General features: G+C 54.2%; 1 protein-coding gene across 1 annotated transcript; it reads right to left on the reverse strand.

Moving 5' to 3' along the window:
• Positions 1–862: 862 nt before the first annotated feature.
• LOC139102718 (uncharacterized) lies at positions 863–3,283 on the reverse strand. Its single transcript, XM_070656824.1, has one exon. It carries the CDS (start codon positions 3,281–3,283, stop codon positions 863–865), a length of 2,421 nt encoding a protein of 806 aa, XP_070512925.1.
• Between the last annotated feature and the right edge of the window lie 18,522 nt (positions 3,284–21,805).

The following is a 21,805-nucleotide window of genomic DNA, read 5'->3' on the forward strand; positions in this document are numbered from 1 at the left end:
ATTTCTTCCGTCCACCAATATGCAGCACGATGGGGTTTAGAGGGAGTGGCCCTAGGCATAGACGCCTCACAAGCGTCAGTAAGTGTACGTCTAAGCCACTCAACTCCTTCGTGCGCCGATAACCCCGCCGGATTTTGCGACCAAGTCGCAGCTTCCAGTGCGGCCTCCAATTGGCCACACTCCAATTTCTTAAGAGCCCATCTTGGTCGTCCCCTGTTGACGAACCGTCGGGCTCTTACATTCCGCAGAGTGGTGCCGAGAGACATTTGGATGTATAAGTGATCCGAAAGCGTCTCCTCGTCCACCACCTGCCAACCTGACACCAATGCGCGCGCGGAGGGAGATATCCAAGTCAGATCAACTATTGATTCACCCCTCCACGCAACGCAAGTACTAGCAGCTCCCTCATTGGCAAGAAGGAGCCCCAATGCTGCCGCCCAATTAACCAGGGCTTCACCCCGACGATCAGACCTCGGGGAACCCCATGCGACGTGTTTCGCATTGAAGTCCCCCGCTATTAACACTTGCCCAGATAAACAGGACCTCAAGACCGAGCCTAAGATCTCTAATCGATCCTCAAAATCAGAAAAGGACAGTGAGGGGGAGATGTAGACGCCAACGATGGTAAACTTTCCCCACTTAACCCCTACGTATCCATCTCCTTTTCCCCATAAAGTACAGAGAGGAGAGATGTTATGCCATGTAATGGCAACCAAGCCGCAGTTATCACCCACCCAGCGGGAGTGACCGGGCGGAACGGAGTGTGGCTCCGCAGCTACGCCAATACATGAGCCACGGGCCGCCACGCTGTGGACAAACAAGTCCTGGGCACGGCGGGCATGGTTCAGATTGGCCTGGAGGATTATGGCGGTGAAAGCGAGGCCGTTGCAGCCTCCTCCAGGCTGTTACTTCCTTCGGCCAATGTAATAACCATTGGCTCTTTGCTACTTTGTTCCAATGGAACTTGTCCGTCTACCTCCATGGCAGTGGTTACAGAAGAAGTCCTTATACTCGGACTTTTGTCCGGAAACACTATTTTGCCTGCTTTGGACTTCGCAGGACATGCACGTCCGCCCAATCTGTGGTTTGAAGGTCTCCCCACCTTCTTACAAACAGGGCAGACTGCGGGGGACGTGCAATCAGCTACCTTATGCCCGGAAGAACCACAGCGGAAACAATTTCCACTGCGATCTTCTTTACAAGGGCATCTCTGGCGTACGTGGCCCGACTGCAAACACCTAAAGCATTGCAGCGGGCGCGCCGCTAACAACTCAACTCTGGCCTTAGTCCAGCCAACCTGTACCCGACCTTCAGAAGCCAATTTGTTGGCAGCGTGAAGCGGGCACTGAACCCAGACGGTTCTAAGACCGTCACCTGAGAGGCGAAGTACGCCTAACTTAAATTGCGTAGGCTGGCAAGACGTAGCACCAGCCAACGCATCCATCACCTCCTGTGCAGTAGCGGAGTCATCTAACCCGCGTATTCTAATCTCCGCCATCTTAACGGGTCGCTGGATTGTGACCCCCTCTAATCCTTCCAGGGCCTTAGATAATTCTTGAGCCAATACATCCGCCTTCTGCGAACCTTCGGGGCCAGAGACCTCATACATTTGGGCCCCAGTTGCAGCCCTTCTAGGCCTTACCTGACTAATTCCCAGACTGGCCAGATCAATTTTGCTCTTGGCCAATCTAAGGACATCGCCGCTTTTGTCTGGAGGGCAGTTTATTACAACCGCCGCTGCCCGCGGAGGTTTCCGCTTGTTCGCTGCCTTCTTTTTTCCGGCAGATTTAACAGGGGCGTTGGAATTCCCCTGTTTCCGTCCCACAGGTGTCCTTGAAGATTTCCTGGCCTTCAAGGTCTTCTTTTTATCTTCTACGGAAGAAGAGATGGTCGTCTTCTTCCTCGCCTTCCTTCCGACCACCGCAGTCCATGACTCGGTTGACCGAGTAACAGCGCTGGTTTCCGCGCTTTCGCCTGATGTCTTCTTCCTAGAAAGAGATACTGGCGGAGGCATCCGGGACCTATCTTTATCTCGGTCTGCCTTCCCACTTGTCTCAGCTGTAGAGCCACTCTTCTTTCCTGACTTCTCCGACGCAGGTTGCGGAGCTGATACGGAACTCTTCTTAGTACCGCCTTTAGAAGGCTTTTGCCTTCCAGAGGAGAGGGGAACAGCAGAGATCTCTGTCTCGGCTTCCATACCGTCAAAGTTTGGATTCGAAGTACCAAAGTTTGGAACTAATGAGCCAAATTTCTTCTCGCACCATTTATTAAATAGGCCGTCAAAGCGCTTAAGTAACGCTTCTTCAGCCTCTTCCATTGTTGGAGAAGTATTCCTCGTTGCTCTCGATCTGAGAGTTCGTGATGTACTCGGCACATCACGCAAGTCCTGGGCTGGAAGCTCCGCTGCTCTTGACCTAAGGCTTCGAATCTCTTCCTTGAGATTTCGGATTTCCTTTTTGGCTTCTTCCAGCTCTTTTACTAATGTAAAAGACTCCGAAACAACTTCTTGTGCCGGCCTCCTGGCCGATTTAGAAGCCATAATGGCAAGACTAGCACTTGTCTTGCAGGCTGCAGTCTTCAACTCTTTTATAAGAGTGCCCTTAAGGCCTTTGGAGACACATGCCACCTTTATCACTTGATTCATGGCCTCAAAGGCCCTCGCAGTTAAATCTTCAAGAGGAGCTTCTCTAAGGTCCTCCATATACCGCTCGATCATGTTATCCGTGGATACACGGATTTTTTCCGGCAACGAGCTAGAAGGGTCAAGTATCCTCTTGGTTTCCTCGAGGTCAGACATCTTCTTCTCAGCCTCCACTAGACGTAGCTTGGCGGACGCCAATCCTACGTATTCTCCCGTAGTGGGAGGACGTCCCCTTTTACGAGTACTCATGGTGGACAAATCAAAGTCCACCGAGGAGTCGTCTTCAACATCCGTAACACATATCGTGTCGGATTGTATGTCCGTCGTGGCATTGGACATTATAGAGGGCGTGGGTGAACTTGCCCTTGACGTTCTCAACCTCTCGACTAAGGGAGCTAAATAAGGTGACGTCCTCATCGCATCCCTCTTTGTGCTCGCTGGACCAGGCCTCTTGGCCTTTCCAAGGCTCGAACCACCTATCATCGCAGACGCTATTTCCTCTGTTGCCCCTGCGGGGCAAGCAACAGATGGCCCATCATGTGATGACGACGGGAGGGGAGCTGGGACAGCACTCCCCTCGCGCCGACTCCTGAGGGTCCGGTCCCCCTGGAGTGGTAAGTCTTTCTTATTTTGGGCCGACATTTTCATAGTTCAAAATAAGGTGGTTTGTATAAGGTTTGCTCCCCTAGGCCGGTTGGGTGCCATCCCTAACGACCCCGGCCTGGCCGACTCCTTAAACTCGCGGCGCGTGGGCCCCGCCTCGGAATATGTCCGAGCGGCCCCACGCCCGCCCACACAGCTCCGAAGAGCACAGGAACAGAAAGGAAGGAAGGAAGGAAAGGAAGGAATAAGAGAAAAACAAAAAATACAAAAAACAAAATAAACATAATAGAAACAAAAAAAAAACCCCTAAACCCCCAAAACCCTCCCCCCATAACCCCCCATTCCCCACACCTTGCCGGAGGGAGGTCTTAGACCATCCCCTAACGACCCCGGCGGGCCGGGCGTTTGAATTCCGGGTCGCCATCCCTTACCACCTTGGGGGGAATAATACCCACCCTCTCGGCAAAGTGGTCGCCGGGCTCAGGGAACACCTCCGGGAACGCCAAGTCCCGTACCGCGGATCCCAGCCCTGAGAAGGACTGTTCACCGCGGCCCCTGAAGGTTTGTACCTCCCACGGCTCGAGTACATGCTGTACTCGAAGTGCAATGCCAGGGAGGTACTGTGCGCTCTTAGTAGGATCGAACCTCCCCGCCGGGCCTCCCGGGACTAAGTCCCAGGTACTGCCCCAGCGGATCGTTGATTCGATCCCTTAAGCCCTCTCACCACGACAAGGTGGCGCACAACGAGAGGGAACCTAACCTAACCTTTTTTTTTTTTTTTTTTTTTTACGACGGAAATGCACTCTTTACGCATCCCCCTTTCTCTGGGGGTATGTGGGGTCGGGTCTTATGGCTCGCTATTCGAGGCCTGCCCACTACCCACTAAAACCCGTCGGGCTCTTGCCCAGTGCGCTTGACTCTGAAGAGAGGCGAGGGTTTGCGGAGCATTTCATCTCGTCCCTCTCTTCCGCACTAAGTCCGCCGTTGATACGGACTCTACTTCTAGGCATTATCTTGCCGTACTTGTGTCGTTGACTCGACTTCTTCGAGGAGTATATCTTCTTTAGGCTTCTTCTTTAAGGTGTCCTGTGAAACTACGGGGAGGGAGGAGTACTAGTCCCTCCCCGCGTTGGTCATCTCTGTGTCCTTGAAGGGGACACTGAAGAGGAATGTCTCGAGAGACCTCCTGTGGTGGGTCTTGATCTTAAGACCCTTGTACTTGTTTGTGCAGCTTGCACTGAGGCATGATGGTCCTGTGTTCTGCCTCTATTTCGCCTTCTGACAGGGGCGTCAATAGACTGAGCTTGATGCTCCCTTTCCCTTTCGCTGTCTTCTTTCTGTTGCATGACGGCGTTGCAAAATTGCATGAACGCCAACCATACTTCTTCACTTTCTACAGCATTCTTCATAATACTTGGCAGGGATAGATCTTGTCCTGCAACGTCGATGAGCGCTTGTCGCTCTACTGCCCAGGCTGGACACACTGCTAAAGTGTGTTGGGCGTGATCTACTGCATCATCATCGCAGTGATGACAGATTGCCGATGTCTCCTTTCCTATCCTATGAAGGTAGGAGGCAAAACAGCCATGCCCGGTGATAATTTGAGATGTCCAAAAGGACAACACTCCTTTCCAACCTTGTCGATCCATCCAGTCATTGATGACTGGAACTATCGCTGATAAAGTACGCTGGCCGTAGTTTGATGAACTGGCGAGCCTACTCTTCCACTCTTCGATGGTGATCTTCCTGTGCCTCTGTCTGATGCGAGTTTTTTGGGCCGCAGTAGGCACGATTCCTCTAGTCTTCAAAATCTGGAAGCTCTGGAAGGTGTTGAGAAATTCAATCGCCGTAATGTCTACCGGCGGGAGACATGCAATTAATGCCGCCGCAGGTCTAGCCACGGTTCGATATAACCTGGCTGTTCTTGTCGCCACTAGATGAAAGGCGACCTCTAACTCTTTTTGGCCATTCTTGTTAATGGCCAAGTCCTTGGCCCATACGGGCGCTGCGTACAACGCGATGGCTCTAATAGTGTTGGCGTATAAACGCCTCGCTGCAGCGCTGGGGCCTCCTAAGTTAGGCAATATACCTCGTAGAGAATGGGACTTCTCTTTAACCTTACGCGCAATTTCCTTAAAATGAAGGCTAAAAGACCATCTGTGATCCAGCAATAATCCTAAGTACTTAAGTTTTCTAAACCTAACCTAACCTTTTTTTTTTTTTTTTTACGACGGGAAATGCACTCTTTACGCATCCCCCTTTTTCTCTGGGGGGGTATGTGGGGGTCGGGTCTTATGGCTCGCTAGTCGAGGCCTGCCCACTACCCACTAAAACCCGTCGGGGCTCTGACCCAGTGCGTTTTCCTTGAGGGGAGACCGAGGATGCACAGAAGTATAACTTCTCGGTCCCCTCCGCACTTGCATCTCGGCGGATGCTTCTTCTTAGCGAGTTTGTTTTCTCGCTAGGGTCGCCTCTTACTCTACTCCTTGATTCGGAGGAGTTTATCTCCTTTTTGACTTCTCCGTGGAATGTCTATTACTTACGGGGAGGGGGTTGTTGTCCCTCCCCGACTGTGTCAACTTAGTGTCCTGGCCCTTGGTCTAGACGCCAAAGGGCTCAAGGACACGTTGTGAGTGCCCGGTTGGGCTGATGGCTGGGAAGAGGGAGGATTATTCCTCGGACTTCTTCCACCGATGGCCCGACTGGTGGGCGCTCTTGGGCGCGGTCTTGATCTCAAGACCCGCGTACTCGCAGGTGGCGTTAATGCCTGGGCGGGAGTCATGCAGGAAGTTGTGGCCGAGGGTTGGCCAGTCCCACGATGATTGCCGCCCGCGTTGCTTCTTGATGGAGCGGACTGTGGATGCCGCTCTCTTTCCCTCTCTGCTTCTGTCTTGCGACGCATGACCGCACTGCAGAAGTCCATGAAGGCTCTCCAGACGTTGTCCTCGTACACCGCAAGCTCGATGATGGTAGGCAGGGATAAGTCCGGTCCCAACACGTTCCTCAAGACCTGCCTCTCCTCCGTCCATGCCGGGCACACTTCAAGAGTGTGCTGGGCGTCGTCAATACTGTCATCGCAATGATGACATGCTGTGGATGCCTCTTTCCCGATCCTATGTAGATAGGAGGAAAAGCATCCGTGGCCCGTGATTATTTGCGTCGTCCAGAAAGATGTGACGCCTTTCCAGCCGCAACGATCCACCCAGTCCTCCATGACTGGGAGGATGGCGGACAGCGTACGCTGGCCGAAGTTGTGAAGGCCGGTGAGTCTGTCCTTCCACTGGCCCACAGTTATGACTCTGTGTCGCCGGCGTAGACGTTTCTTCATCCCAGCTGTGGGCGTGATCCCCCTAGATTTGAGGATTTGTAGATCCTTGTATACTCGATGATACTCCGCAGCGGTGATGTCCACAGGTGGAAGGCCAGCCAGGAGTGCTGCTGCCGGGCGGGCAACGGTCCTATATGCCCGTGCGGTCCTGATAGCCACCTGATGAAAGGCAGCCTCCAAGTTCTTCTGACTCTTTTGCACGCCGCTAAGTCTTCAGCCCAGACAGGGGCGGCATATAGGGCGATTGAGCGAACGGTGTTCGCATATAAACGCCTCGCTGCGCTGCTTGGGCCTCCGATATTTGGAAGAATCCCACGCAGAGAGGTGGACTTCTCCCTAACTCTCTCCCCAATTCTTTTAAAATGTGGGCCAAAAGACCATTTATGGTCTAAAATGAGGCCCAAGTACTTTAAGTTCTGGGCGATCTGGATTCTGGCCGCACCCACCAAGATTTGTGAAGATGGTGGAGGCTGGGGGCCACCTGTTTTCCCAGAGAATATAATGGCCTCTGTCTTCTCATGGGCCACGTGGAGGCCCAGTTTCTGGACGGTGCGGAGTACGGAACTAGCCGCTATCTCTCCTCTCGTTCTTGCTTCTGTCCAATCTTCTCCCCCCGACAGGATGAGCGTGTCGTCAGCGTAACACACAACTCCGCAGTGGGGGGGAAGCGCCGATGAAAGGACCGTGTCGTATCCTATGTTCCATAGGAACGGGCCGAGGACGGAGCCTTGGGGTACGCCACGTTGTAAGCTCCTCTCCTGGACTTCACCGTTGTGGTCGGTGAAAGTAAAGTACCTATTATGTAGGTAACTTCCTAATATGTCCCTTAGATATTTTGGGACTCGATGCCGACTGAGGGCCGCTCTAATGGTTTCCCAAGGAAGAGAGTTGAACGCATTAGAGACGTCAATGGATGTTGCAAGCGTAACTCCCCCCTGAGAAACATATTCTTCCGTGAAGTTCCTCACCGCTGTGATGGCGTCCACCGTTGAAAGGCCGGCTCTAAAGCCGAATTGATTTCGGCTGATATTTACGCCTTCTTTCCCAAGGTGCTGAACGAGGCGATTCACTATAACTCTTTCAAAAAGTTTCCCGGCCTCGTCCAGCAAGCAGATCGGGCGATATGCCGAAGGAGAGTCTTCCGGTTTGCCCTGTTTACGTAGCAGGACTAACTTTGCCCTTTTCCATGGAAGCGGAAAGGCACCACGTCGTAGACAGCTATTAAATAGCTGTATTATGGAGCCTTGAAGATTTTTCAAGGCTAACTTCCAAACCGCTTTAGGCAGGCCGTCCGGGCCCGGTGCGGTGTTTCCTCTGAGGCCTCTTTTGGCCGCATGGAGAAACTCTTCTTCACTTATCTCTAAGGCCTCATTCCAGTCCAGATCCGCAGATTGAAGGTGGACTCGACCTTCTTCGCGGGTGTCCGGAGGGAAAAGCTTGTTGATAACTTCTTTGAGGAACTGGGGATCCAGTACTTCTGTGGTTGGAGGCGCCATCGGCCTAAGTTTTTTGCATACAATCTTGTACGCACGACCCCACGGGTCGTCATCTAGGGCCTCGATCAGTTCTGTCCACGACTCTTCTTTGGCCTTGCGAATGGCCGTCCGTAGTGTTTTTCTGGCTTCTTTATAGATCGCCATAGTTTCGGCTCTTCTTTCTTGATTATTGCGGCTACGAGTGACTCTTCTATTAGCCTTAATGGCTTCTTTTCGTAGCGCCGCAATGTGATCTGACCACCAATACGCTGATCTTCGAAAGCGGTGTCTTACCCTCGGCATAGACATGTCACAGGCGCGTGTGACTGTCTCTGTGATCCACTGGAGTTGGATTTCGGGATCTTCTTCTTCTTTCGGCAGATCGCTGGTGAAAAGAGAAGCCGCGATGGAGGCTCGGAAAGCGTCCTCGTCCAACTTCCGCGTTGCCCATCTGCGTTCGTCTCCTGGTCGACGGGAAGTCGATCTCAGAGACGCCAAAGACATCAGGATATACCGATGATCGGAGAGGTGCTCCATGTCTATGGACACCTTCCAGTCAGACACCATGCGTGCCGCCGCAGGGGATGCCCACGACAAGTCGATGATCGACTCTCCCTGCGGGCGGACACATGTGGACGTGTTGCCCCTATTCAAGAGGACTAAGTCCATACTTGCGGCCCAAGCCTCGACAAGGCGGCCTCTTGCGTTGGTGCGTGCCGAGCTCCAGGTTGTACTCCACGCGTTGAAGTCTCCCGCCACGATGGTCGGTGAGTTCCTCAGGTGTCTGATGTACACCGCCATGTCGTCCAGCCATTTCTGGTACTCCTCAATGGTGCCTGAAGGCGGAAGGTAAGTACCGATGACGATCGTTGGCCCCCATCTAGCTGCGACGTAATGTTGTCCTCGCTCCAGCGGGGCACACGAGGGGGTGCCCGGAATCCATCTCCATGTGAGTGCTACCGATCCTAGCTCGTCTCCAGTCCAGCAGGGGTGGTCCTTGGGAACGTAGTTCGGCTCGGCGACTACTGCGAAAATCATCTTCTGCTCCGCCATCGTATGCAGGAGCAGGTCTTGAGCGCCCTTAGAGCGCCCGACGTTTGCCTGAATAAGGCGTAGGGCCATTTACAAATAGCCGACTTGCCCCTCCTCCGGGGGATCGATCTCCATTGACCCTTCGCTGAATTTTCCAGCTGTGGGTCTCTTGGCCCGTTGTGGAAGAGGCGGTGGGTTGGTGTTGTCCACTTCTGCGACGTCTCTTCTTCCCTTCCGTATTTGAGTCGTGCATTGCGCGCTACCAAGTACGTGGTTGGCCTTCCTGTTGAGATCCGAACAGATGGGGCACTTTGGAGGGGCCCTGCACATCTTGGCAAAGTGTCCTTGCTCTCCACAACGGTAACACCTGCCAGATCTGTCAAGTGTCTCTGGACACTTGTCTGCTACGTGCCCTCTCTGCAGGCACTTATAGCACCTGAGAGGGCGTGCCTCTAGTAGGTCGATTCTCACTTTCGACCAGCCGACCTTTATTGTACCTCCTTCCGTGGCTTTCTTGGCGGCCACTAAAGGGATACTCAACCACAGGCTTCCCAGTCCACCTGGGACGCTTCTTATATCGCCGGCTTTAATGTCGGAGGTTAAACAGCCTCCTTTATTTGCCACGGCGTTGCATACCTCGTGGACAGTAAGTGACGGCTCCAAATTCCGCACTCGTATCTCCGCCATTTTAGTGGGGCGGTTTACTTTTATGCCCTCTTTATTTCCTATGAGTTCTCTTAAGCGGGCAGCCAGGACATCTGCTTGCGGGCCGCTGTTTTCTCCTGGAACTTCAAAGAGTAGAGCTCCAGTGGCTGTGAAGCGAGTCTTTACTCCTTCAGTGATCCCTATGTCCGGAAGTTTGATTCTGTTCCTCGCCTCGGACAGAATCTTAGGCATGTCCTTCTGTGGACATGTTAATACTACTGCCGACGTCTTCGGGATCCTTCTCCTATTTCTTCTTTTCTTCTTCTTCTTGGTTGAAGTAGAAGTATTAGCTGAGGAAGTCTTATTACTTCCTGCTTTGCCTCCTTTACTCCCAGGAACTCCTTTAGCGGAGGTGCCTGGGGCTGAAGTCGGGGCAACAGATTTCGTTGCCTGCTTGGCCTGTTTGGCAGCGTTCCTGCCGAGGACTTTGGTCCACGGCGTTTCTCCAGGATTGCTAGTCGATCCGCCGAGTGTTTGCGGATTTACAGGTCGGGCTGGTGGCGCAGTCATCTTCTTCTTGGAAGGCTGGGCCTTACTAGTCTCAGGCGGAAGGACTTTGAGAGGTCCTTTGCCTTTATTCTTCTTAGTCTTCTTAGACTTATCTTCTCCATGTTTACCTTCGGGAACCGGGTGCTTCTTGGTGTGGTCTTCTTGGCCGGACACCATGGAAGTGCTTTCTTGGGCCCCGTTGGAAGATACTTGGGGAGAAAGTCGCTCGATGAAGGTGGACATCATGTCTTTCATTTGTGCTTGAACTATCTTAAAGAAAGCAGCAAGCTTGTCATCTATGAGGCCCTCTACATCTTTATTCGCCGATTTGCGGCGAGGAGGAAGAGTCGAAGGTCCTGGCGCGATGTCTTCGTCGTCGTCCTTGAGAATCCTGGTCTTCCCTTTTAGAGATGGTCTTATCGCCGGTGGCCATTCTTCCCTGGGAGGCAGTATTACTGATGAGGGAGCCTGATTGACATTCATGTCTCCCTCCATCTCTACGTCCATTATTTCGTTCGTCCCATTCTTTTTACTGGGTTCTGTACTCCTGTTTGCCTCTGAGGAGGCAGTCGAAGAAGAGTGATGGAGAACAGGCGCGGAGTCGCGGGCCTGTTTTAATTCTTCTCGCAGTTGTGCTATCTCCGCTTTTAGCTGCTCAATTTCTTGAGCATTAGTGCCGTCCGGTGGTGTCGACTTTCGCGTCATGACGTCTGCGTTTACCTCGATCTTCAAGGCCGCATCTCTAAGTATGCGAACGAAGCCGCCCTTGAGATTATTCGACTTCACAGCTACTTCCTCAATCTGCTTAGTCGTCTGCAGTATCTCTGCTGCTATGGCTTGTATGGGTAAGCCAACGGATTCTTGCTCCAACATTTCAACCTTTTCGGAGCGCCGTTTACCTCTGTATTCAGAGGGGTCATAGCTTCCCTCTGCGATCCTCTTCATAGTCTCGATCTCGTCCTTGATTGCTTGGAGCTCGTTCGTTTTCTCTTCTTGATCGTGCAAGACGATCGCCGACTTCCTCTCGTCTTACGATGCGTCCGAGGCATCGGAGTTATTAGAGGAGAGATCGACAATCTCCGTGTTCGCGTCCTCTATGTCGGAACCTCTGTTAGAAACAGACGTCCATCGCGTCGCGCCTCTATCTTCCTCTTCTGTTGCTGTTGTAGCTGCGCTTGCTTCGGTTAATCTTGAGGCAGGCGGAGGAGAGCCGGCGTGAGCTCTCACGTTGTGGAAGAGGACAGGTAAGTCCGATGGTTGACGGGTCTTCTTCGATGGGCTGTTGGCAGTTTTGCATCTTGGCCCGGCCTTCTTCTTGTTAGCCCGCTTGACGACCTGCATGTCCACAAGTCGTGGGAGTTTCATATACTCGCCATCGGTGTCAGTAAGCGCGGCTGTCTTTTTGTTTGCTTCTTCCTCTGTAGAAAAGAAGCGCTCTCTTCTGTCCTCTGAGTCGGACCTGTTTCTTTGCGTATTCGTCGCAGACGCTGTATCCACCAGCGCCCCTGCGGAGCAAGCGCTGGATTGCCCGTCGTATGATGACGACATGGCAGGAGCCGGGACGGTACTCCCACCACGCCGGTCCCTGAGGGTCCGAATCCTCTGGGGCTGTAGGTCTTCTTTCCTTTGGTCCGACATCTTCATGTTGTATCGAAGCTTGGTTTGTTTGGGGTTTTCCTTCCCCTAGGCCGATTGGGTGCCCGCCCTGACGACTCCGACCTAGCCGAACTTCTTCCTAACAAGAGACACGCCGCGAGCCCCGCCTCAGAATACGTCCGAGCGGCCCCGCGGCGGTCACGACCTCCTCCCGGAGTGACCAGGCCCACCTCGGAGACTTCCGAGCGGCCCGAAACACCCCCTACGTCATCCCTGGGGTGCCCAGCCCGCAGGCCGGAACACCCTACGCCCCCGGAGACCGTGGGGTCACACCCCCGGTGTGCAACTCCGGTGCGTATACTCGTACCCGCCCCAGGAACGCACCACGTACGCCCCGGAAACGGGTAGAGGTAATCCCTAACCTCGGCTGCGGGAGCACCCGCGTGCAATGCCTCAGAAAGGGATCTTCTCCCCTTGAACGGGAGGCCCCTACCCAACCCCGGGTGGCATGGCGGGAAACCAACCCTGCGGCCCCAGCCGGCCGGGATTTGCATTCCGGGTTACCTTCCTTACCACCTTGGGGGAATAAAACCCACCCTCTCGGCGAAGTGGTCGCCGGGCTCAGGCACCTCGGGACCGCCAAGTCCCGTACCACAGATCTACACCGTCCTAATAAAGGGACGGCCTCTGTGGCCCCTGAGGTTGCCAGGAGGAAGTCAGAAGACCTCCCCTCACGACCCTGACAAGCCGGGCGTTTGTATTCCGGGTCGCCATCCCTTACCACCTTGGGGGGAATAATACCCACCCTCTCGGCGAAGTGGTCGCCGGGCTCAGGAACCCTCGGGAACGCCAAGTCCCGAACCACAGATCTACACCGTCCTAATAAAGGGACGGCCTCTGTGGCCCCTGAGGGTGTACCTCCCCCGGCTCGAGTACGTGATGTACTCGGAGTGCAATGCCAGGGAGGTACTGTGCGCTCTTAGTAGGATCGAACCTCCCCGCCGGGCCCTCCCCGGGACTAAGTCCCAGGTACTGCCCCAGCGGATCGTTGATTCGATCCCTTAAGCCCCCTCACCACGACAAGGTGGCGCACTACGAGGGGGAACCTTTTTTTTTTTTTTTTTTTAACGTCAGGAAATCCACTCTTTACGGATACCTCCTCCGGGGAAAGAGGAGGTTGTGGGGTCGGGACTTACGGTACTTCGCCTGCCCACTACCCACTAAAACCTGACGATGTGCCAAACTTGGCGCGCTAAAGTTGGATAAACGTAGGATATGCCGAGACTTTACTTCTACGTTTTCCAGCGCTGACTCTAGACTGAGTCCCCCTTGTGCCTTTCAGGCATAAGACCATTTTGGTGAGGTCTTTTATACATGTACTATTTGATGAGTACAATTTACATATATATAATGCTATGCTACTCGATCCGCACAGCGAGATAGGCTCCCCAGCCTTATATACTTGCTGCTTGTAATTCTTAAAGTGGAGAAGTGGGCTTCATGCAAAGTAAAATGGGTACTTTACAGAACACTCACTCTCCACTTTTAATGTTAACTTGGTGCGGTGTGTCGCACATTAAGTACCGGCGGGGCAGCATTGTCTGTCCGCCGTGTGTCGTGTATAGTCGCCTTATTGCGACTCGAAGTCCTTGTAGGTAAGGTCTGCGTCCTGCTTGATGACGATGAGGGCATTGCTCTTGAGTGTGCCCTATCTCTTCCTCGACGAGCGCGATCCTGAGTGCGCCTTGTACTTCTGGATGTATGTCCATTTCCGTCTCTAGATGTTGACTGTCCGGAGTTTACAGAGGGTTGTCCTTGTCGAACTCTTTCGTCATCTTCTTTCTTCCTCATGACTCTTTCGCTGAAGAGAAGGAAGGCCTTCCAATACTCAACGTCTTCTATGATCTTCGATGTTACTGAAGATAGTCTTAAGTCCGGTCCAATCAAATGAACCAGAGTTTCGCGTTCTTCTTTCCACGCAGCACAAATTTCAAGTGTGTGTTGTGCTGTATCTCTGGCACCACCATCGCAATGATAGCAGTGCGTAGTGCTTCCTTTCTTGATGCGATACAGATATTCCGAGAAACATCCGTGTCCTGAAATCAACTGTGTGGCATGAAAAGACAATGCCATTTCTCTGTGACGACTAAGCCAATCTCCAAGTATTGGAGCAATGGCGTCTATTGTTCTACGACCTGCAATATTGGGAGTACTAAGAAGTTTAGTTTCCCAAAGCGCGATAGTGTCTTCTCTATTCTTAAGTCTGATGCGATTTCGAAGACTTGGAGTGGGCTGATATCCCATCTCCCGAATTTTTTGTGTTGCCTCGAAGGTTTTCTTGTACTCCAAGGCTAACAGATCCAGAGGGATCAATCCTGCAATCACCGCCGCTGCCACTCGAGATGTCGTAGAGTATGCACGAGCCACTCTTATGGCCACAAGATGAAATGCCGCCTCTAATTCCTTTTGGCTCTTCTTGCTTGAGGCTAAGTCTTTGGCCCAGACGGGGGCCGCGTACAAAGCTATGGCCCTGATCGTATTTGCGTATAACAATCGAGCACTCTGTCCCGGGCCGCCTAGATTAGGCATTATGCCTCTTAAGTCAAAGGCGCGTTTTTTAACCTTAGACGATATTTCGCTAAAGTGTGTCCTGAAGGACCATTGTCCATCGAGTGTAAGTCCCAGGTAGCGTAGATGAGGCTGTGCTGTTATTTGGGTTTGATCCACTGCGATTGTAGTATCTTCCGGTGGTGAAACAGAGTCCTTGCCGTAGAAAAACAAGGCTTCCGACTTGTTGACTGCCACGCTTAATCCTGCCTCGCGGATTGCTCTAATTATAGCTGCGATAGCCGTCTCACCTCTCGAGAGGGCTTGTCTCCAATCACGTCCTGCTGCTATTACCAGTGTATCATCGGCATAGCACGTAACTTGACATTTAGGAGGAAGGGGGGTGTTAAGGACTGAATCATATCCGAGATTCCAAAGTAGTGGCCCCAGCACCGACCCCTGAGGTACTCCTCGACATTGTTGCTTCTCTTGTACATTTCCTGTCTTATCTGTATATACAATATATCTATCGCTTAAGTAGTCCTCTATGACTTTGACTAAATAATCAGGCACACGATGATGACGTAACGCTGTCTTGATTCTGCTCCATGGGAGTGAGTTGAACGCGTTTGAGATGTCCAAAGACAACGCCAATACAACTCCTCCTTCCGATGTTTCCTGCTCGACGATTTCTCTTACACGAAGTACAGCGTGCACAGTTGAAAGGCCCTCTCTGAAGCCAAATTGGGCCTTGCTTATGTTTGGCCCCGATTCAGCTAAGTGTTGGACGAGGCGGTTAACGATAACTCTTTCATAGAGTTTACCGGCCTCGTCCAACAAACATATAGGACGGAATGAAGACGGCAAGGACGGGTCTTTGTCCTTTTTTGGTAGTAATATTAGCTTCGCCTTTTTCCATCTATGAGGGAACACTCCTTTCTTTAGGCAATGATTGAAGAGATGCCTCATATTCTCACCAAAGTACTCAAGAGCCACTGCCCAGGCCTTTTTGTGAATACCATCAGGACCCGGGGCTGTGTTTCCTCGTTGTCCTCTTTAGCCGCGTGATAGAACTCCGTTTCTGTGAGTTCAAGTTCTTCCGACCATTCATCGTCTAATGGGAAAGAGTTGTAAGTCTCCCTCTCATTTATTGCACTAGGAAAAAGTGTGCCAACTATTTCCTGTACAAATTCCGGTTCGAGTATCTCCGTAGTGGGAGGAGATGCAGGTCTTAGTTTATTAAGAACTATACGATACGCTTTTCCCCATAATCTTGATCTAACTCATTTAGAAGTTCCACCCATGCTTGATTTTTGCTTTCCGTATTGCTATTTTAAGAGATTTCCTTGCCTCTCTGTACTTTTCTGTAGCAATAAGTCTGCGTTCTTGATTATCTTTGCTTCGTGTAATCATTCGAGCACATTTAACCGCTTCCTTTAAGATCTGCTAGGGTTTCTTTCACCTGTACGTTGTACGCCTCGGTGATATCTTGACTTTCGGCATGGATTTGTGTGTAATTGCATCCACTCCAATTGCGATTTTAGCGCCGACTCACGCAGTATTTTAACGAAACCTCCTTTGAGGTTGGTAGACTTTAATGGCAACACCATCTATCCGCTGAGCAGCTTCTAGAATGCTGGAGACGATATCCCTCTCTGGAAGATTTTGTGTTTCTTCCTCTATTCTATTTGCAAGAACTGATTTTCTCTTGCCTTTAAATTCTGCAGGGTCATACGCATTTTCCAGTATCTCCTGGTGCGTCTTAATTTCTTCCTTGAGGAAATTCAAGGTTTTTGTTGCAGCTTCCCTTGCTGAGATTCCTACTCCTTCACCTGTAGTGACTGGGCGTCCCCTTTTCTTCATAGGGACAGCTTTCGACCGCATGACGTCGAATAAGTTTTCATCATCGGATGAAATCTCTATTCTCGGACTTTTGTTGGCTACCTTTCCTTTCTTCTTAGGTGTAGCGCAACTTCTCTTCGAGCGCTTGGATGCTCCAGATGCTGCCGTCCTTACAGATGCGTCGGTGAGGTCCGAATCTCCTGCTATTGATGCGGTGTCCGCGTCCGATGAGTTGCCTCTGGATACCGAGACGAGCTCTTCTTCTGTGAAGCTCCTTTTCCTGGGAGGAGGAGACTTCGCGTTGGCCTTGATAGGGAGATATTTCCCTTTTTCTTTCACGGATTTAGGTCCACATACATATTTTCCGGGAGGCACGGTCTCCACAGAAATAATCCGTGACTTCTTCTTTTCTGTTTCTTCCGAAACGGCTGCGTCCTCACACGTATGAGTCCCCTCTTGAACTTCAATGATGGTGAGGTCGTGGTCTTCTTCTTCCTTCGTCGCAGATGCATTATCCACCAGAGCCCCTGCGGAGCAAGCACTGGATCGCCCGTCGTGTGATGACGACGAAGAGAGAGCCGGGACGGCACTCTCCCAACGCCGGTCTCTGGGGGTCCGAATCCCCTGAGACGGTAAAGCTGCATTATTATGGGCCGACATTGTCATTCCGTATCATGTTGGTTTTTGTAGGGTTTCCGTCCCATAGGCCGATTGGGTGCCCACCCTGCCGACTCCGACCTAGCCGCCTCCATACTCCTGACTCCTTCCAACGACACACCACAGGCCCCGCCTCGGAGTATGCCCGAGCGGCCCCGCGGCAGTCAAAACCTCCCCGGGGTGACCAAGCCCACCTCGGAGACTTCCGAGCGGCCCGAAACACCCCCTACGTCTTCCCTGGGGTGCCCAGCCCGCAGGCCGGAACACCCTACGCCCCCGGAGACCGTGGGGTCACACCCCCGGTGTGCAACTCCGGTGCGTATACTCGTACCCGCCCCAGGAACGCACCACGTACGCCCCGGAAACGGGTAGAGGTAATCCCTAACCTCGGCTGCGGGAGCACCCGCGTGCAATGCCTCAGAAAGGGATCTTCTCCCCTTGAGGAGGCCCCTACCCAACCCCGGGTGGCATGGCGGGAAACCAATTCCCTGCGGCCCCAGCCGGCCGGGATTTGCATTCCGGGTTACCTTCCCTTACCACCTTGGGGGAATAAAACCCACCCTCTCGGCGAAGTGGTCGCCGGGCTCAGGCACCTCGGGACCGCCAAGTCCCGTACCACAGATCTACACCGTCCTAATAAAGGGACGGCCTCTGTGGCCCCTGAGGTTGCCAGGAGGAAGTCAGAAGACCTCCCCTCACGACCCTGACAAGCCGGGCGTTTGTATTCCGGGTCGCCATCCCTTACCACCTTGGGGGGAATAATACCCACCCTCTCGGCGAAGTGGTCGCCGGGCTCAGGAACCCTCGGGAACGCCAAGTCCCGAACCACAGATCTACACCGTCCTAATAAAGGGACGGCCTCTGTGGCCCCTGAGGGTGTACCTTCCCCGGCTCGAGTACGTGATGTACTCGGAGTGCAATGCCAGGAAGGTACTGTGCGCTCTTAGTAGGATCGAACCTCCCCGCCGGGCCCTCCCCGGGACTAAGTCCCAGGTACTGCCCCAGCGGATCGTTGATTCGATCCCTTAAGCCCCCTCACCACGACAAGGTGGCGCACTACGAGGGGGAACCTAACCTAACCTAACCTTTTTTTTTTTTTTTTTTTTTTTTTTAACGTGTGGAAATCCTTTTACGGATACCCCCGGCTTGGGAACTCCGGGGGTTATGTGGGACTCAGGTCTTATGCAAACGTGCTGCCTAATACCCACTAAAACCACACGGGTGGCCTCGCGCAGGCAATGATTTGCGGGCGGCACGGGAACTACGGATGTATTGCAAACTCCGCACCGCCCGCGCATCGCCGGGCCCCCATTGGACTAAGGGGGCCTCTGCCTGGCCAGGGACATCCCCTCTTTGGCGGAGGGGAGCCCCGGCACCCGGTCATGTTGACTGGACCGGGCCACTTCCTGATGTTAATAACTTCTCGGTGAGAGGGGACCACCACACTCTCACCGACGCCCAACTCCTGGGCGAGGGGGCGGCAGACGGTTCCCAGCCGTCTATGTTGCCACCCCCTCCTCTGCTCAAGGCCGCGGCCGGTTCAAGCTGAGAGGCGGAGAAACCCTCACCCTTTCGGGAGCTATTGGGTCCCCCGCCTCCCGGAGGCTATCACCGGCACGCGGCCCACCTACCTTGGCCCTAAGAAGGGCCGATTATAATTGGGGGGGGAATCCTGTGGGGGTAGAGTCCCCACGGTCCCCCCCTTAACTCTAACTTCGGCGCAAATGCGCCCTAACACCCCGGCGAATACGACAAGTTTGTCGCACCCCCGGGGTCCCCACCTGCAGAGGGCCCGGCGCGACTTCTCCGCGCCGAACCCTCTCGTTCTCCTCCTTCTGCGAGATAACAGCCTCGCAGAAGGAGAAGAACGCTTTCTTCTCCGCCTCTCCCTCCGTGATGGCTTTGATGACAGCCGGGAGGGAGAGGTCATCACCTATCGCCGCTCTAAGAGCGGCCCTTTCCTCCACAAACGCCGGGCACTCGGCCAGAGTGTGATCGGCCGAGTCCCGGCTATTGTCGCACTCCCAACATTTGGGAGTGCGACTCCTACCTATGCGGCACAAGTAGTCACCGAACGCACCATGTCCGGTGACCACCTGTGCCGCCCTAAGGGCAGTCCCCTACCATAACGCCGTCCATCCACTGTTGGAAGTGTGGACGGACGGCGCCAATAACTCGAAAACCATGGGCGTCAGGAGTCATGGCCATGAGGCGACTGCCCCATTGGCTCATGACTTGGCGCCGGCAAAGCAGACGGAGCTTGGCCAACGCTGAGGCGGGGGCTTGATCCCCGCCTGGCCATTTCGGTCCTACGCCGGTAACGCTCGGCGTAGGACTTGGCCTCAATATCAAGTGGCGGGATGCCCGCCATAACGGCCGCCGCATCTGCGGCGGTAGTTCTATACAGGCGGGCAACCCGCACCGCCACTTTACGCTCCGCCTGCTTAACACTGGCCAGCGCCTTCTTGTTACGCGGCAAGTCGTCCGCCCAGATAGGAGCTCCATACAGTACAATGGAGCGGACGACAGCCGCGTATAATCTCCTGACGCCCAGGAGGGGACCACCCAAATTGGGCATAAGGCGGCCTAGTGACATGGCCGCCTTGCCCATTCTGGGAACCACTTTGGCAAAGTGGTCCCCGAATACCCACTTCCCGTCCAGCGTGAGGCCCAAGTACTTAATGTTTGGCCCCACCTGGACGGGGACTCCACTTATCATGATTCGGGCTGGGGGAGGGCGCCCCCAAGAGGCATCGTAGAAGTACATGGCCTCTGTCTTGTGGGGCGCTACCTTCAACCCCAGCCCGGATATCACTGACACCACGATGTCCGTCCCTACCTGCGCCAGGGCGTGGGCCTCATTCCAATCTACTCCCCGGGCTGTTATCAAGGTGTCATCTGCGTAGCAGATGACCTTACAGCCCGGGGGAAGTGCCGCCCTCAATACCTTGTCGAACGCGAGGTTCCACAGCAGGGGGCCTAACACTGACCCCTGCGGAACCCCGCGCTCGACCTCCATCACAACAGGGCGCCTGTCCCGGTTGACATAGGACAGGCGCCGCTTATCCAAGTATTGGCCCACTACCCGGCGCAGGTACGGGGAGACCTGAAAGTGCTCCAGGGCTTCCCCAATCTCCCTCCACGGGAGGGTGTTGAAGGCGTTCGCAATGTCCAACGATACCGCCAACAACACCCTCCCTCCCCTCCTCCCTGGTGGATTCCGCGAGGGATCTAAGTGATGCTATAGCATCTATTGTCGATCTTCCCTCGCGGAATCCAAACTGCGCTTCCTGCAGCGCTATTCCCCCCTGTGTTATCTCCCGGACAAGGCGGCCGGCGATAATTCGCTCGAAGAGCTTACCCGCCTCGTCCAGGAGACATATCGGCCGATATGAGGACGGCTCTCCAACAGGCTTCCCGTCCTTGGGAATAAGGACAAGGGAGGCCGTCCTCCACACAGGGGGGAAGATACCCTCCCGAAGGAGCCGCGTGTACACGCGACAGAGTCTTTGACCCAGTACCCCGGAGGAAAGGCTGAGGACTTCACCCGGGACTCCATCTGGTCCCGGGGCCTTGTTCCTCCGGACTCTCTTAATGGCCTGGGCCAACTCCTCCTCGACCACACTGTGGTCGGCGTCGCTCCACTCCGGACAGGGAACACCCATAGGCACGGGCCCCTGCCGAATTCGTTCCCCCGTTTCCTGGGGGAAGAGCGACGCTACTATCTCCTCGACCACAGCGGGGTCGAGGGACTCTGTCGCTGGAGGACCTCTGGGGCGCAATCGTCCAGTGACGATCTTGTACGGGCGCCCCCAGGGGTCCTCTTCCACTGACGCCATCAGTGCGTCCCACGCGGCTCCTTTGGCGGCTCTTATTGCCGCCTTAAGGGCCCGGCGCGCCTCACTGTAAGAGGCGTAGGCGGCCGCAACTGCCTCGGCGGGTTCGTTCCGGCGCCGTCTGGCGCGAAGGAACGCCCGCCGGGCTTGGACAGAGGAGTGGCGTAACGTCGCTATCTCCTCCGTCCACCAATACGCCCCATTATAGGGGTGACCTGTTGCCCGTGGCATGGCGGTGTCGCATGCATCTGACAGGGCGCTGCAGAGACTCTCCACGTCTTCCAGCGCGTTACTTCTGGGCAGGTCGGTGGGCCAGGTGACCCCCTCCAATGCTGCGGTGAGGAGGTCCCTGTTGAGATGACGTATTGCCCACCGCCTCCTACGACACGTCTCCCTGGAAGACGGGAGATCGGGAGGGCGCGACTGGGCTGCGGACAGACTCATGCCGATGTATACATGGTCTGATAATGTCTCGCAGCCCGTCAGCACCCTCCAATGCCCGACGAGTCCCTGGGCAGATGAACTTGCCCACGTCAAATCCACAATGGACTCGCCCCGCCACGCCACACAGGTACTCTCGGCCCCCTCGTTGACAATGAGGAGGCCGAGTGCGGCCGCCCACTCCTCTACCAACTCCCCTCGCCGGTCTCGCTGGGGGCAACCCCAGTCTGGGGACTTAGCGTTGAAATCCCCCCCCAGGAGAACCGGCTGAGGATGCCGGGCCCTTACAAAGTCCCCGATCTCCTCGAGTCTCGCCTCGTAAGTGGCGAGATCGAGGGACGGGGACAGATATACCCCGATTATCACGGGTCTAACCCATTGAACGGCCACCCACCCATTCCCGGATGACAGTGGGGAACATGGGTGAGTGTGCGACGTCCACGTGATCGCTACGGAGCCTAGAGTGTCCCCAGCCCAACCTGGATGTTGGGGGGGGATGAAGTATGGCTCCGCAGCGATCCCAATACCAAACTTACGCTCCGCCAGGCTATGGATGAAAAGGTCTTGTGCCTGGCGGGCGTGATTCAAGTTCGTCTGGAGGATGGCCGTACTA

The sequence above is a fragment of the Cardiocondyla obscurior genome, linkage group LG05, assembly GCF_019399895.1.
Source record: "Cardiocondyla obscurior isolate alpha-2009 linkage group LG05, Cobs3.1, whole genome shotgun sequence".
Lineage (NCBI taxonomy): Eukaryota > Metazoa > Arthropoda > Insecta > Hymenoptera > Formicidae > Cardiocondyla > Cardiocondyla obscurior.